Source organism: Bombina bombina, chromosome 5, assembly GCF_027579735.1.
Source record: "Bombina bombina isolate aBomBom1 chromosome 5, aBomBom1.pri, whole genome shotgun sequence".
NCBI lineage: Eukaryota > Metazoa > Chordata > Amphibia > Anura > Bombinatoridae > Bombina > Bombina bombina.
The window spans coordinates 520,003,408-520,016,610 of record NC_069503.1 but is presented as its reverse complement, the minus strand read 5'-3'; the positions used below and the strand labels follow the sequence as shown (position 1 = coordinate 520,016,610).

General features: G+C 41.1%; 1 protein-coding gene across 1 annotated transcript in view; it reads left to right on the top strand.

Annotated features, from left to right (window-relative positions):
• LOC128661529 (probable C-mannosyltransferase DPY19L1) overlaps positions 1–13,203 on the top strand; it is a 128,320-nt gene that overhangs the window by 48,689 nt on the left and 66,428 nt on the right. The window contains exon 4 of the mRNA XM_053715775.1: positions 10,877–11,051. Within this exon, the coding sequence (XP_053571750.1) occupies positions 10,877–11,051 (175 nt within the window). The remainder of the gene's footprint in view (positions 1–10,876; positions 11,052–13,203) is intronic.

Sequence of the window (13,203 nt, the reverse complement as noted above, 5' to 3'; positions counted from 1 at the left end):
CACTCCCTCCTCTCTTCAAGCTCTCTTTTTACCCCCTCCCTTCTCTCTCAGGCCATATATTCTGTTTACAATCTTTCTCTTTTCACTCCTTTCTTTTCTCCACTCTTTCTTAACGCTATCTTTTCTCCACCTTTTCCCCTCCAATCTCTCTCTGCCCCAGTTTACCCTCTCAGAAGTAACAGTCTAAGCGCTAATGGGGTCCTTATATCCCTAGAGGAATAACATATCCTTGTCCTTTCATGGATATATAATATCCCTTTAGATAATATTTGTAGACATTCACTCAGTAACTTTCACTCCCCAATGGCTAGTGGAAATGTTGAGCCCTGTATGTATGTGTGTGTATGTGTGTGTATGTGTGTGTATATATATATATATGTTATATAAGATATACTAAGATTAAAAGCAAAACTGGAAGAGTTAGTTACCTCATCTGTCCAGGTACCACGGCAAGTTCTCTCCAAAAACCTGGGTCCCTAATACAGCCGTACAAATGCCAGCTCTCAATAAAAAAAAACTGGGAACAAGTCAGGGTTCACAGACTTATGTAATCACCCTAGACATACAGTATACAAAACACGGAAGGGAACTGCACTCTCAGACTTGACTAGGTACACATCCCATAATCCGGCAACATGCACAGCCCTTGGTGCTCAATAGCACTGACAGGTAGCTGTACCGTCCCCAGAGTCCCAGGCAGTTAACCCAAGACAAGACTGGGTGCAAGGCCCATAGGAAAAATTATAAAACAAATTTTTCCCTATGGGCCTTGCACCCAGACTTGTCTAGGGTTAACTGCCTGGGACTCTGGTGATGGTACAGCTACCTGTGAGTGCTATTAAAGCCCTTTTTAGTCCTTTTATTTTCTAACACCTGAGACCTTATATCGTTGAGCCCTTATAACTTATTATTGTAATTTTTTGAAGTTGCGCTATCCCGACACGCATTAAATTGCACTTGAGCGAACACTTTTACTTTCAACTTGTAATACGTGTGTTTCTTTCCTAAGATATGGAGATGTCATCAATTACTAGTGGGAATATAACTCCTGGCCAGCAGAAGGAGGCAAAGAGTACCACAGCAAAGCTGTTAAGTGTCACTCCCCTACCCATAATCCCCAGTCATTCTCTTTGCCTCTGTCAATGGAGGAGTTGAAGTTTGGTGTCTGAAGAAAATTGGATTTCTTTTGCTACAAGCAAGATTTTTTGGGTCTAGCCACGTTAATCTCTTCAGTAGGGTAGTAGTGGCTTTAAAGCAGTTAGGAACTTGTGAGGTGGGCCTTGCTGCGTTTTCCTAACATGTTGCTGCCCTAGTATAGAAAGCAAGAGTAGGTTTACTTTTTTCTACAGGTCTCTGTAAGGAGGTTGTGTCCTCTCACACCTTGTAGGCTGTCCTGCCGGACGGATAGATTACAGGTAAGTGCCTTTTTGTCTTCTAGGTATGGGAGACTGTGCACTTTATAAGGTTGAGCTGCAACATTATATGGCACATGTGTATCCTTCATAAGGATATTGACAGGCAGGGAGCAGGCACTTATGTGTGACTAGAGACCAGGGGTTTATTACTTTTATTGTTTTTAAAGTATATAACTTTTACTTTGCTGTGGGTTATGCTAAGCAATCTACTAACACACTTTGTTCTTATAGTGTTTTGTTCATGCTATGTTTTTGGTAGAACTAAATATTAGCTGCTCTGCTAGGGTACGCAGTTTGGGAAGCAGCCTTGTCTCCACAATTTAAGCAGCGCACTGTTCGTTGTGGAGATTTATGTTAAAACACTGACGCTGACGTTTTATGGGCTGATATGTATCATTAAGATGGGCTGAACTAACATATGAGTAACCGTTATGCCCTCTAGGAGAATTATGGGGCTAACGGTCTTCCGTCATTACAGACATAGTGGCTGGAATGAAGCTGCAATATTGCAGAGTGTGTGTAAAGATGTGTGCTTGTATGCGGCAGGGTTTTCGTCAGCAGGTCACTTGACCCGCTTTTCCGCTTTGGTCTCAGACATGATCAGCTAGCGGAGTGGCATCTTCTCTGATGCCATTATTTTCACCTTAAGCTTTAACACTTCAGTCAGGCTGAGGTGTAGGGATAATTATTTGTCTGTCTACCTAGCTTAGTGCTAGACTTTTTCTCAAGCCCTATCAGTGTTCTTTTTAAAGTGGAAGTATATAACACATTTACATATTAAAATGTTAAAATAAAGGAATTTTATTTTTATTCTGAACTAAGGTCATGGAGACTCTGTGTTTTGTTATTTATGTATGTTATGTATTGAAGCACAAATTATTCCTTATGCATTTCTGTGCTGCTTGCTTAGCTAGAACTTTCTTAGAGATAAGTTGTTGCCCGCTGAACCCAATGTCTCTCAGGTTAATGCTGTTCAGGCAATGCCACATCTTTCTCCTTAAACGTCCCAAGCCTCACTGGCGTCACATGCTCCTGGAGGAGTTTATTTGCCTGCAGAAATTGCTGCATAGATATCATCAGCGGTATCTGCTATCTAGGTTAAAGGGAAGACGCAAGAGGAACATAAGAGATTCAGATAGTAGGGTTTCTGTCCCATCTACTGCTACGCAGGTTGTCCTTCCTCATAAGTCTGATTAAGAGAATACTTCGGTAGCCTCTGAGGGTGAAATCTCAGATTTGGACAGTATATAATTCCTTCATCTGATGCTGAAGTAGTAACCTTCAGATTTATGCTTGAACACCTCGTGTATTGATAAAGAAGCTTTTGGCAACTTTGGACGATACTGATACTCCTGTCAACCCTAGGAAGTTTAGTAAACTTTACAATTTCTATGATGTTCCTTCCTATGTGGAAGTGTTTCTAGACCATGCTATGGAGATTTTTTACAGGAATAGGAGAAGCCAGGGATACCTTTCTCCCTGTCTCCTGTCTTTTAAAAGATGTTTCCTGTCGCAGACTCAATTAAAGATCATGGTGCATAGTGCCTTAAGTAGAAGGGGCCATTTCTTCTATGGCTCTGAGAACTACAATCCCTATAGAGGATAGCTGCTCCTTTACGGATTCATGGACAAGAAGCTGGAGGCTTATTTGATCATCTAGGTATTCAATGGAAACCTGCAGTTCGTATGGCCACTGCGTCAAGTGCAGCATCTTTTTGGTGCAACGCTTTGTCTAAATAGAATGGGAGCCAAGATATCTGGCTTCGCTATGCTAGCCCACGGGGCGTTGTGGCTAAAATCTTAGTCTGCTGATGTTTCCTCCAGTCCAAGCTTCTGGCGATTCCTTACAAGGGTAAGACCTTGTTTGGACCTGGTCTGACAGAAATAACTTCTGATATTACGGGTGGAAAAGGGCCTTTTCTACCACCAGATAAGAAGAATAGACCTAAAGGTCGTCAGGGATTCTACTCAATCTATTTGTGGTTCCCAAAAAAGAGGCAATTTTTCATCCTTTTCTAGACCTAAAGTGTCTCATAAAAGTTTCTCAGGGTACCGTCCTTCAAATGGAAAGCATTTGTTCCATTCTTCCGTTGATCCTAGAGGATCAGTTCATGACGACCATAGACCTGAAGGATGCGTATCTTCATGTTCCCATCCACAGGGATCATCACAAGTTCCTGAGATTCGCATTCTAGACAAACACTTTCAGTCTGTGGCTCTTCCGTTTGGCCTTACCACAGCTCCCAGAATTTTCTCAAGGGTTCTGGGGGCTCTCTTGGCAGTGATCAGGTCTCGGGGAATTGCCATGGTGCCTTAATTGGATGACATATAGGTTCAGGTGCCATATTTTCGACAAGCAAACTCTCGTACAGAGATTTTGTTGTCTTTTCTACGTTCCCACGGATGGGAAGTGAATCTGGAAAAGCGTTCCCTTGTTCCAGCTACAAGGGTAGGTTTCTTAGGGACCATAATAGATTCCCTATCTATAAAAATATTTCTGACAGAGGTCAGAAAATCCAAAATTCTTTCCTCTTGCCTCTCTCTGCAGTCTACTGTTCGGCCATCAGTGGCTCAATGTATGGAGACAACTGGTCTGATGGTTGCTTCCATGGAAATCATTCCCTTTGCTCGATTCCATTTGAGAGCTCTGCAGTTATGCATGCTCAGACAATGAAACGTGGACCATTCTGATCTATCTCAAAGGTTAGATCTAGATCAGTCAACAAGAGACTCTCTTCCGTGGTGGCTTTCTCAGGTGTATCTGTCTAGGGGTACATGCTTCCGGAGACCTTCCTGGGTGATTGTAACCTTCCTGGGTGATTGGGGAGCAGTCTGGGACCCGTTAAAGGCACAGGGACTATGGACTCGGGAGAAGTCTGTTCTCCCCATAAATATCTTAGAGTTGAGAGTGATTTACAATGCTCTGATGGCTTGGCCTCAGTTGTCCTTAGCCCGGTTTATCAGGTTCTAGTCGGACAATATCACCTCAGTGGCTTACATCAACCACCAGGGAGGAACTCGGAGTTCCTTTGACATTAGGAGGTGGCTCTGATTGTTCAGTGGGCAGAAGCTCACAATTGCTGTCTTTCTGCCATCCACATTCCAGGTGTGGACAACTGGGAAGCGGACTTACTGAGCAGACAGACATTTAATCCCGGGGAGTGGGCACTCCATCCGAAGGTGTTCTCCAGGTTAACCCTCAAATGGGGGATGCCGGAGTTGGATCTGATGGAGTCTCTGCAGAACGCCAAGCTTCCAAGGTACGGTTCATGGTCGAGAGATCCGCAGGCCGCCCTGATATATGCTCTGGCAGTTCTTTGGGATTTCAGTCTGGCATATCTGTTTCCTCCATTTGCTCTACTTCCACGAGCATCAATAATTCTAATAGCCTCCTGCGTGGCCTCGCAGGATCGGGTATGCAGACCTAGTGAAGATGTCATCTCTTCCACCTTGGAGGCTGCCTCTGAGGAAGGACCTTCTAACTCAGGGTCCATTCCTTCATCCAAATCTCGTTTCTCTGAAGCTGACTACTTGGAGATTGAACACTTAGTCGGTCATTAAGACCATGGTTCAGGCTCGCAAGCATGTTACTAGAAAGATTTACCATAAGGTATGATGTAAATACCTTTTATTGGTGTGAATCCACGGGCTACTCTGGGAGTAGGGTCAGGATTCCTAGGATTTTGTCTTTTCTCCAGGAAGGTCTGGAGAAGAGATTGTCAGTCAGTTCTCTGAAGGGTCAGATTTCTGCATGATCTATTTTGTTACACAAGCATCTGGCGGATGTGCCAGATGTTCAATCTTTTTGTCAGGCCCTGGTCAAAATCAGGCCTGTGTTTAGGTCTTTTGCTCCTCCTTGGAGCCTTAACCTTGTTCTTAAAGTTTTGCAGCAGGCTCCGTTTGAGCCATTGCATTCTATAGATATTAAGTTGTTATCTTGGAAGGTTTTGTTTCTTATTGCTATTTCTTCTGCTCAGAGAGTCGCGAAACTCTCGGCTTTGCAGTGTGATTCGCCTTATCTTATCTTTCATGTGATAATGCGGTTCTTCATACTAAATTGTTTTTTTTTCCTAGAGTGGTTTTGGATAGAAATATTAATCAGGAAATTGTTGTTCCTTCTCCATGTCCTAATCCTCCTTCTCATAAGGAACATTTGTTACACAACCTGGATGTTGTGTGTGCTCTAAAATTCTACCTACAGACGACTAAGGATTTTTGCCAGTCCTCTGCCCTATTTGTTTGTTTTTTTGGAAAGTGTAAAGGTCAGAAAGCTACTGCTACTTGTTTTTCTTTCTGGTTTAGAAGTATAATAAGTTTTGCTTATGAGACTGCTGGTCAGCAGCCTTCTGAGAGAATTACGGCTCATTTCACGAGGGCTGTCTCCTCTTTTTGGGCTTTCAAAAATTAAGGTTCTTCAAGCAGTGGTGCCTTCTGTTTAGGTCTGCCTGTCTTGGTCTCCCTCCCTAGTCATCTGTGTCCTCTAGTTTGGGTATTGGTTCCCACTAGTAATTGATGACGTTGTGGACTCTCCATACCTTAAGAAAGAAAACAAAATGTATGCTTACCTGATAAATTTCTTTCTTTCCGGATCTCACCCTTTAATTTAACGGCTAGATTTAGAGTTCGGCGGTAAAAGGGCTGTTAACGCTCCGCGGGTTTTTTTCTGGCCGCACCATAAATTTAACTCTGGTATCGAGAGTTCAAACAAATGCTGCGTTAGGCTCCAAAAAAGGAGCGTAGAGCATTTTTACCGCAAATACAACTCTCGATACCAGAGTTGCTTACGGACGCGGCCGGCCTCAAAAACGTGCTCGTGCACGATTCTCCCATAGGAAACAATGGGGCTGTTTGAGCTGAAAAAAAAACTAACACCTGCAAAAAAGCAGCGTTCAGCTCCTAACGCAGCCCCATTGTTTCCTATGGGGAAACACTTCCTACGTCTGCACCTAACACTCTAACATGTACCCCGAGTCTAAACACCCCTAACCTTACACTTATTAACCCCTAATCTGCCGCCCCCGCTATCGCTGACCCCTGCATTACACTTTTAACCCCTAATCTGCCGCTCCGTAAACCGCCGCAACCTACGTTATCCCTATGTACCCCTAATCTGCTGCCCTAACATCGCCGACCCCTATATTATATTTATTAACCCCTAACCTGCCCCCCACAACGTCGCCGACACCTACCTACACTTATTAACCCCTAATCTGCCGAGCGGACCTGAGCGCTACTATAATAAAGTTATTAACCCCTAATCCGCCTCACTAACCCTATCATAAATAGTATTAACCCCTAATCTGCCCTCCCTAACATCGCCGACACCTACCTTCAATTATTAACCCCTAATCTGCCGACCGGAGCTCACCGCTATTCTAATAAATGTATTAACCCCTAAAGCTAAGTCTAACCCTAACACTAACACCCCCCTAAGTTAAATATAATTTTTATCTAACGAAATAAATTAACTCTTATTAAATAAATGATTCCTATTTAAAGCTAAATACTTACCTGTAAAATAAATCCTAATATAGCTACAATATAAATTACATTTATATTATAGCTATTTTAGGATTAATATTTATTTTACAGGTAACTTTGTATTTATTTTAACCAGGTACAATAGCTATTAAATAGTTAAGAACTATTTAATAGTTACCTAGTTAAAATAATTACAAATTTACCTGTAAAATAAATCCTAACCTAAGATATAATTAAACCTAACACTACCCTATCAATAAAATAATTAAATAAACTACCTACAATTACCTACAATTAACCTAACACTACACTATCAATAAATTAATTAAACACAATTGCTACAAATAAATACAATTAAATCAACTATCTAAAGTACAAAAAATAAAAAAGAACTAAGTTACAGAAAATAAAAAAATATTTACAAACATAAGAAAAATATTACAACAATTTTAAACTAATTACACCTACTCTAAGCCCCCTAATAAAATAACAAAGACCCCCAAAATAAAAAATTCCCTACCCTATTCTAAAATACAAAAATTACAAGCTCTTTTACCTTACCAGCCCTGAACAGGGCCCTTTGCGGGGCATGCCCCAAGAAGTTCAGCTCTTTTGCCTGTAAAAAAAAACATACAATACCCCCCCCCCAACATTACAACCCACCACCCACATACCCCTAATCTAACCCAAACCCCCCTTAAATAAACCTAACACTAAGCCCCTGATGATCTTCCTACCTTGTCTTCACCATGCCAGGTTCACCGATCCGTCCTGGCTCCAAGATCTTCATCCAACCCAAGCGGGGGCTAGACATCCACTGAAGAAGTCCAGAAGAGGGTCCAAAGTCTTCCTCCTATCCGGCAAGAAGAGGACATCCGGACCGGCAAACATCTTCTCCAAGCGGCATCTTCTATGTTCTTCCATCCGATGACGACCGGCTCCATCTTGAAGACCTCCAGCGCGGATCCATCCTCTTCTTCCGACGACTAGACGACGAATGACGGTTCCTTTAAGGGACGTCATCCAAGATGGCGTCCCTCGAATTCCGATTGGCTGATAGGATTCTATCAGCCAATCGGAATTAAGGTAGGAATTTTCTGATTGGCTGATGGAATCAGCCAATCAGAATCAAGTTCAATCCGATTGGCTGATCCAATCAGCCAATCAGATTGAGCTCGCATTCTATTGGCTGATCGGAACAGCCAATAGAATGCGAGCTCAATCTGATTGGCTGATTGGATCAGCCAATCGGATTGAACTTGATTCTGATTGGCTGATTCCATCAGCCAATCAGAAAATTCCTACCTTAATTCCGATTGGCTGATAGAATCCTATCAGCCAATCGGAATTCGAGGGACGCCATCTTGGATGACGTCCCTTAAAGGAACCGTCATTCGTCGTCTAGTCGTCGGAAGAAGAGGATGGATCCGCGCTGGAGGTCTTCAAGATGGAGCCGGTCGTCATCGGATGGAAGAACATAGAAGATGCCGCTTGGAGAAGATGTTTGCCGGTCCGGATGTCCTCTTCTTGCCGGATAGGAGGAAGACTTTGGACCCTCTTCTGGACTTCTTCAGTGGATGTCTAGCCCCCGCTTGGGTTGGATGAAGATCTTGGAGCCAGGACGGATCGGTGAACCTGGAATGGTGAAGACAAGGTAGGAAGATCATCAGGGGCTTAGTGTTAGGTTTATTTAAGGGGGGTTTGGGTTAGATTAGGGGTATGTGGGTGGTGGGTTGTAATGTTGGGGGGGGGTATTGTATGTTTTTTTTTTACAGGCAAAAGAGCTGAACTTCTTGGGGCATGCCCCGCAAAGGGCCCTGTTCAGGGCTGGTAAGGTAAAAGAGCTTGTAATTTTTGTATTTTAGAATAGGGTAGGGAATTTATTATTTTGGGGGTCTTTGTTATTTTATTAGGGGGCTTAGAGTAGGTGTAATTAGTTTAAAATTGTTGTAATATTTTTCTTATGTTTGTAAATATTTTTTTATTTTCTGTAACTTAGTTCTTTTTTATTTTTTGTACTTTAGATAGTTTATTTAATTGTATTTATTTGTAGCAATTGTGTTTAATTAATTTATTGATAGTGTAGTGTTAGGTTAATTGTAGGTAATTGTAGGTAGTTTATTTAATTATTTTATTGATAGGGTAGTGTTAGGTTTAATTATATCTTAGGTTAGGATTTATTTTACAGGTAAATTTGTAATTATTTTAACTAGGTAACTATTAAATAGTTCTTAACTATTTAATAGCTATTGTACCTGGTAAAATAAATACCAAGTTGCCTGTAAAATAAATATTAATCCTAAAATAGCTATAATATAATTATAATTTATATTGTAGCTATATTAGGATTTATTTTACAGGTAAGTATTTAGCTTTAAATAGGAATCATTTATTTAATAAGAGTTAATTTATTTCGTTAGATAAAAATTATATTTAACTTAGGGGGGTGTTAGTGTTAGGGTTAGACTTAGCTTTAGGGGTTAATACATTTATTAGAATAGCGGTGAGCTCCGGTCGGCAGATTAGGGGTTAATAATTGAAGGTAGGTGTCGGCGATGTTAGGGAGGGCAGATTAGGGGTTAATACTATTTATGATAGGGTTAGTGAGGCGGATTAGGGGTTAATAACTTTATTATAGTAGCGCTCAGGTCCGCTCGGCAGATTAGGGGTTAATAAGTGTAGGTAGGTGTCGGCGACGTTGTGGGGGGCAGATTAGGGGTTAATAAATATAACATAGGGGTCGGCGATGTTAGGGGCAGAAGATTAGGGGTACATAGGGATAACGTAGGTGGCGGCGATTTGCGGTCGGAAGATTAGGGGTTAATTATTTTAAGTAGCTTGCGGCGACGTTGTGTGGGGCAAGTTAGGGGTTAATAAATATAATATAGGGGTCGGCGGGGTTAGGGGCAGCAGATTAGGGGTACATAAGTATAACGTAGGTGGCGGTCGGCAGATTAGGGGTTAAAAATTTTAATCGAGTGGCGGCGGTGGGGGGGGAGCTCGGTTTAGGGGTACATAGGTAGTTTATGGGTGTTAGTGTACTTTAGGGTACAGTAGTTAAGAGCTTTATAAACCGGCGTTAGCCAGAAATCTCTTAACTCCTGCTTTTTTCAGGCGGCTGGAATCTTGTCGTTAGAGCTCTAACGCTCACTGCAGAAACGACTCTAAATACCAGCGTTAGAAAGATCCCATTGAAAAGATAGGCTACGCAAATGGCGTAGGGGGATCTGCGGTATGGAAAAGTCGCGGCTGTAAAGTGAGCGTTAGACCCTTTAATCACTGACTCCAAATACCAGCGGGCGCCCAAAACCAGCGTTAGGAGCCTCTAACGCTGGTTTTGACGGCTACCGCCGAACTCTAAATCTAGGCCTAAGACAGTTATTTTTTTACTAAACCTCAGGCACCTTTACACCTTTGTGTTATTCCTTTTTTCCATTTTCCTTCGGTCGAATGACTGGGGATTATGGGTACGGGAGTGACACTTAACAGCTTTGCTGTGGTGCTCTTTGCCTCCTCCTGCTGGCCAAGAGTGATTTTCCCACTAGTAATTGATGACGTTGTGGACTCTTCATATCCAGAAAGAAAGAGATTTATCAGGTAAGCATACATTTTGTTTTTTTCCAACGCACTTAAAGACTCGTGACAAACCCCTTTTTGCTTCCATGCAACACAGAGCACCACTAGTAATCTAGCCTATAATATGAATATCAAATTAGTACAGTAATTTAGAATTCACCTTTATCAAAAAATCTCTTATTTTCATTTTTAATTAAAAACTCAAAAGGTACAGAGACAAAATGTATTCAAATTTTATTCAAATATGATTTATCCATTCCAGAGAGACATGAACGTTTACAAAACAAGATTTAACTTAGAATGAGCATCCAGCTGACACTATAAATAATGTTTTCTATTTGAATGTTTCTACAAAATACAAAGAGTTGATTTGATACACAGTGTGTCTACATTTATCATTTTAGCTGTTTTGGTGGATCTTCAACAGAGTGAATTTTCGACTGTTTATCTTCTCGCTATTAGCATGTATGGCCATTCAAGGTTTCACTAACCTTCAGAATGAGTGGAACATAAAAGGCGAGTTCAGCAATTTACCTCAAGAAGAACTGTTAGAGTGGATACAAGTTCACACAAAACCAAGTAAGTAATTTTATCCATTTCGTGCTCTTATGAAGATTACATATTAGGGAAGAAACATGAATAATCCAAGAAACATGAATAATCCAAGAAACATGAATAATCCAAGAAACATGAATAATCCAATCAGACTGTCTTCCAGTAACAAATATGACTGGGAGGGGGGGAGGGGCGATGAGGGATCTACACTACATAAATATGGGGGGGTGGATATATATATATATATATATATATATATATATATATATATATATATATATATTTATTTTTTATTATTATTATTATTTTAAAAAAAAAAAAGCCCTAAACTGCACACTGGTAGACTGTCTGATTTAGAAGACGGCTTTTTGGAAAGGATTAGGGGGTGGGAGGGTATTTCCTACACGAGAGCAAATATTAACCTTACAATCTAACTGATTAAACCCTTCACTACCTTCTAATTGCCAAGAGCCAATGGCAAGGCCCTGCATGTCTTTTATTTCTGAACAAAAGGAATTGGAGAGAAGCTTTTACAACCCAGTTTCCAAAAAAAGTTAACACTCATACGGGTGGTGGGAGTCCATGATCCATTACTCCTGGGAATTACTCTTCTCTACCACTGAATTACTCTTCTCTACCATTAGGAGGAGGCAAAGATTCCCAAACCCCAAGAGCCTATAAAACCCCTACTTCCTCACACATACCTCAGTCTTTACTTTGCCTCCACTAGAGGTGGTGGAAGAATGAAGATGTGCATTTTATTTTTTTTGAGAAAGGGGTTTTCAGTTTATTTTGAGGCCTGAGTGCTTGTCAGAAGAATGCATTTTTGGTTTGGTTTGTGATTCTTTATTCACCTCATGGGAATTTCTTCTATATTCAGTAGCAGGGCGTTGTCTTTTGCCTCCCTCTATGGATCTGCAAAATACTCCTATTCCATAACCTCTGCTGATATGTTTCAGTACTGGTTTGGCTGTCTGCTGCTTTGCTAGTGGATGAGTGTCTATTAGTAAGTATAATTTATTGTATATATTATTCCCCTTGCAACTTTGCAAGCGTAATTTTTTTTTGATGCTTAGTTTGTTTTTCGCAATTCGGCCTTCAGCTTTACACTAGTCGGGGTTGGACACTTTAGGTTAATGTTTGTCAGGTTAGTGCATGTCCCTTTAGTTTTGTTATGGAACTTTTCATGGTTCGGCCGGGTTACGCTTGTCGGGTTAGCACACGCTCGTTCGGTTATGCACACGGGTTTATAGCTGAAAGTTTTTTTCAAGCATGTTTCTCCTTCCTGGTGAGCGTTAATCGTCTGTCAATGTTAATGTCTCTTTCTTTGTTTTGCAGTTCGACTTAGCGCACATTATATCTTTTAAAGCTACTTAGGAGGAGGTAAGTTATTTTTATTCCTCAAGAGCTCTTTTAGGGGGTAAGAGTGTTTTATTGCATTTACTTTGTCTATTGCTATTCTGGAGCTATCCGATTCTGTACCTTCTCCAGCTAGGGTTGCCACCTCAGCCATGTTTTCCTGCAGCTTTTCTTTGGAATTGTTAATGCAATCAGATTAACCTAATGCTGTTTCTTGTTGGGTATTAATGCTCCTCCTATTTTGTTACTGGAGAAGGCTGCAGTTTCTGGGGCATTGGCTTCTCTCCCACCTTCAAACAAGCATAAAAGGTCAGTCCAGATTTTACTTTTTTACTAGTACTATGTGCCCTGACACTGGGGATACTGTTTGTAAGGGTTACTGTCTCTTTAAGGCTGTTGTGCATGTGAATTCTCATCTCATTGGTTACCTCCTCTATATATTTCATCATTTCCTGCTGCACTTTGCTTAGTATTTTGGTAGTAAGACTACATTTAAACCTGAGCTAAACTTAAGGATATCTTTACATTTTTCCAGCCTGACTCATAGCATTTGTGGCAAACTGAACTAACTTTTACATTCTGGGAAGCTTGCCAATACTCTCATACAAAGTATCCAGTTACGGACTCACTTCGAGCATAACCTAGGATTGATACACATGTTGCAATTTCCTTGCTACGGAGCTCTCAGTGTGTTTCAATAAAGTGCCTGTAAACATTTCCCTGCATTTCCACTGACAACTTGGATGTTATACACTGGAGCTGAATAGAGATTGGAATTCAGAGACTCCCCAGCTGCAGTAAGGACACTCCTCAATTC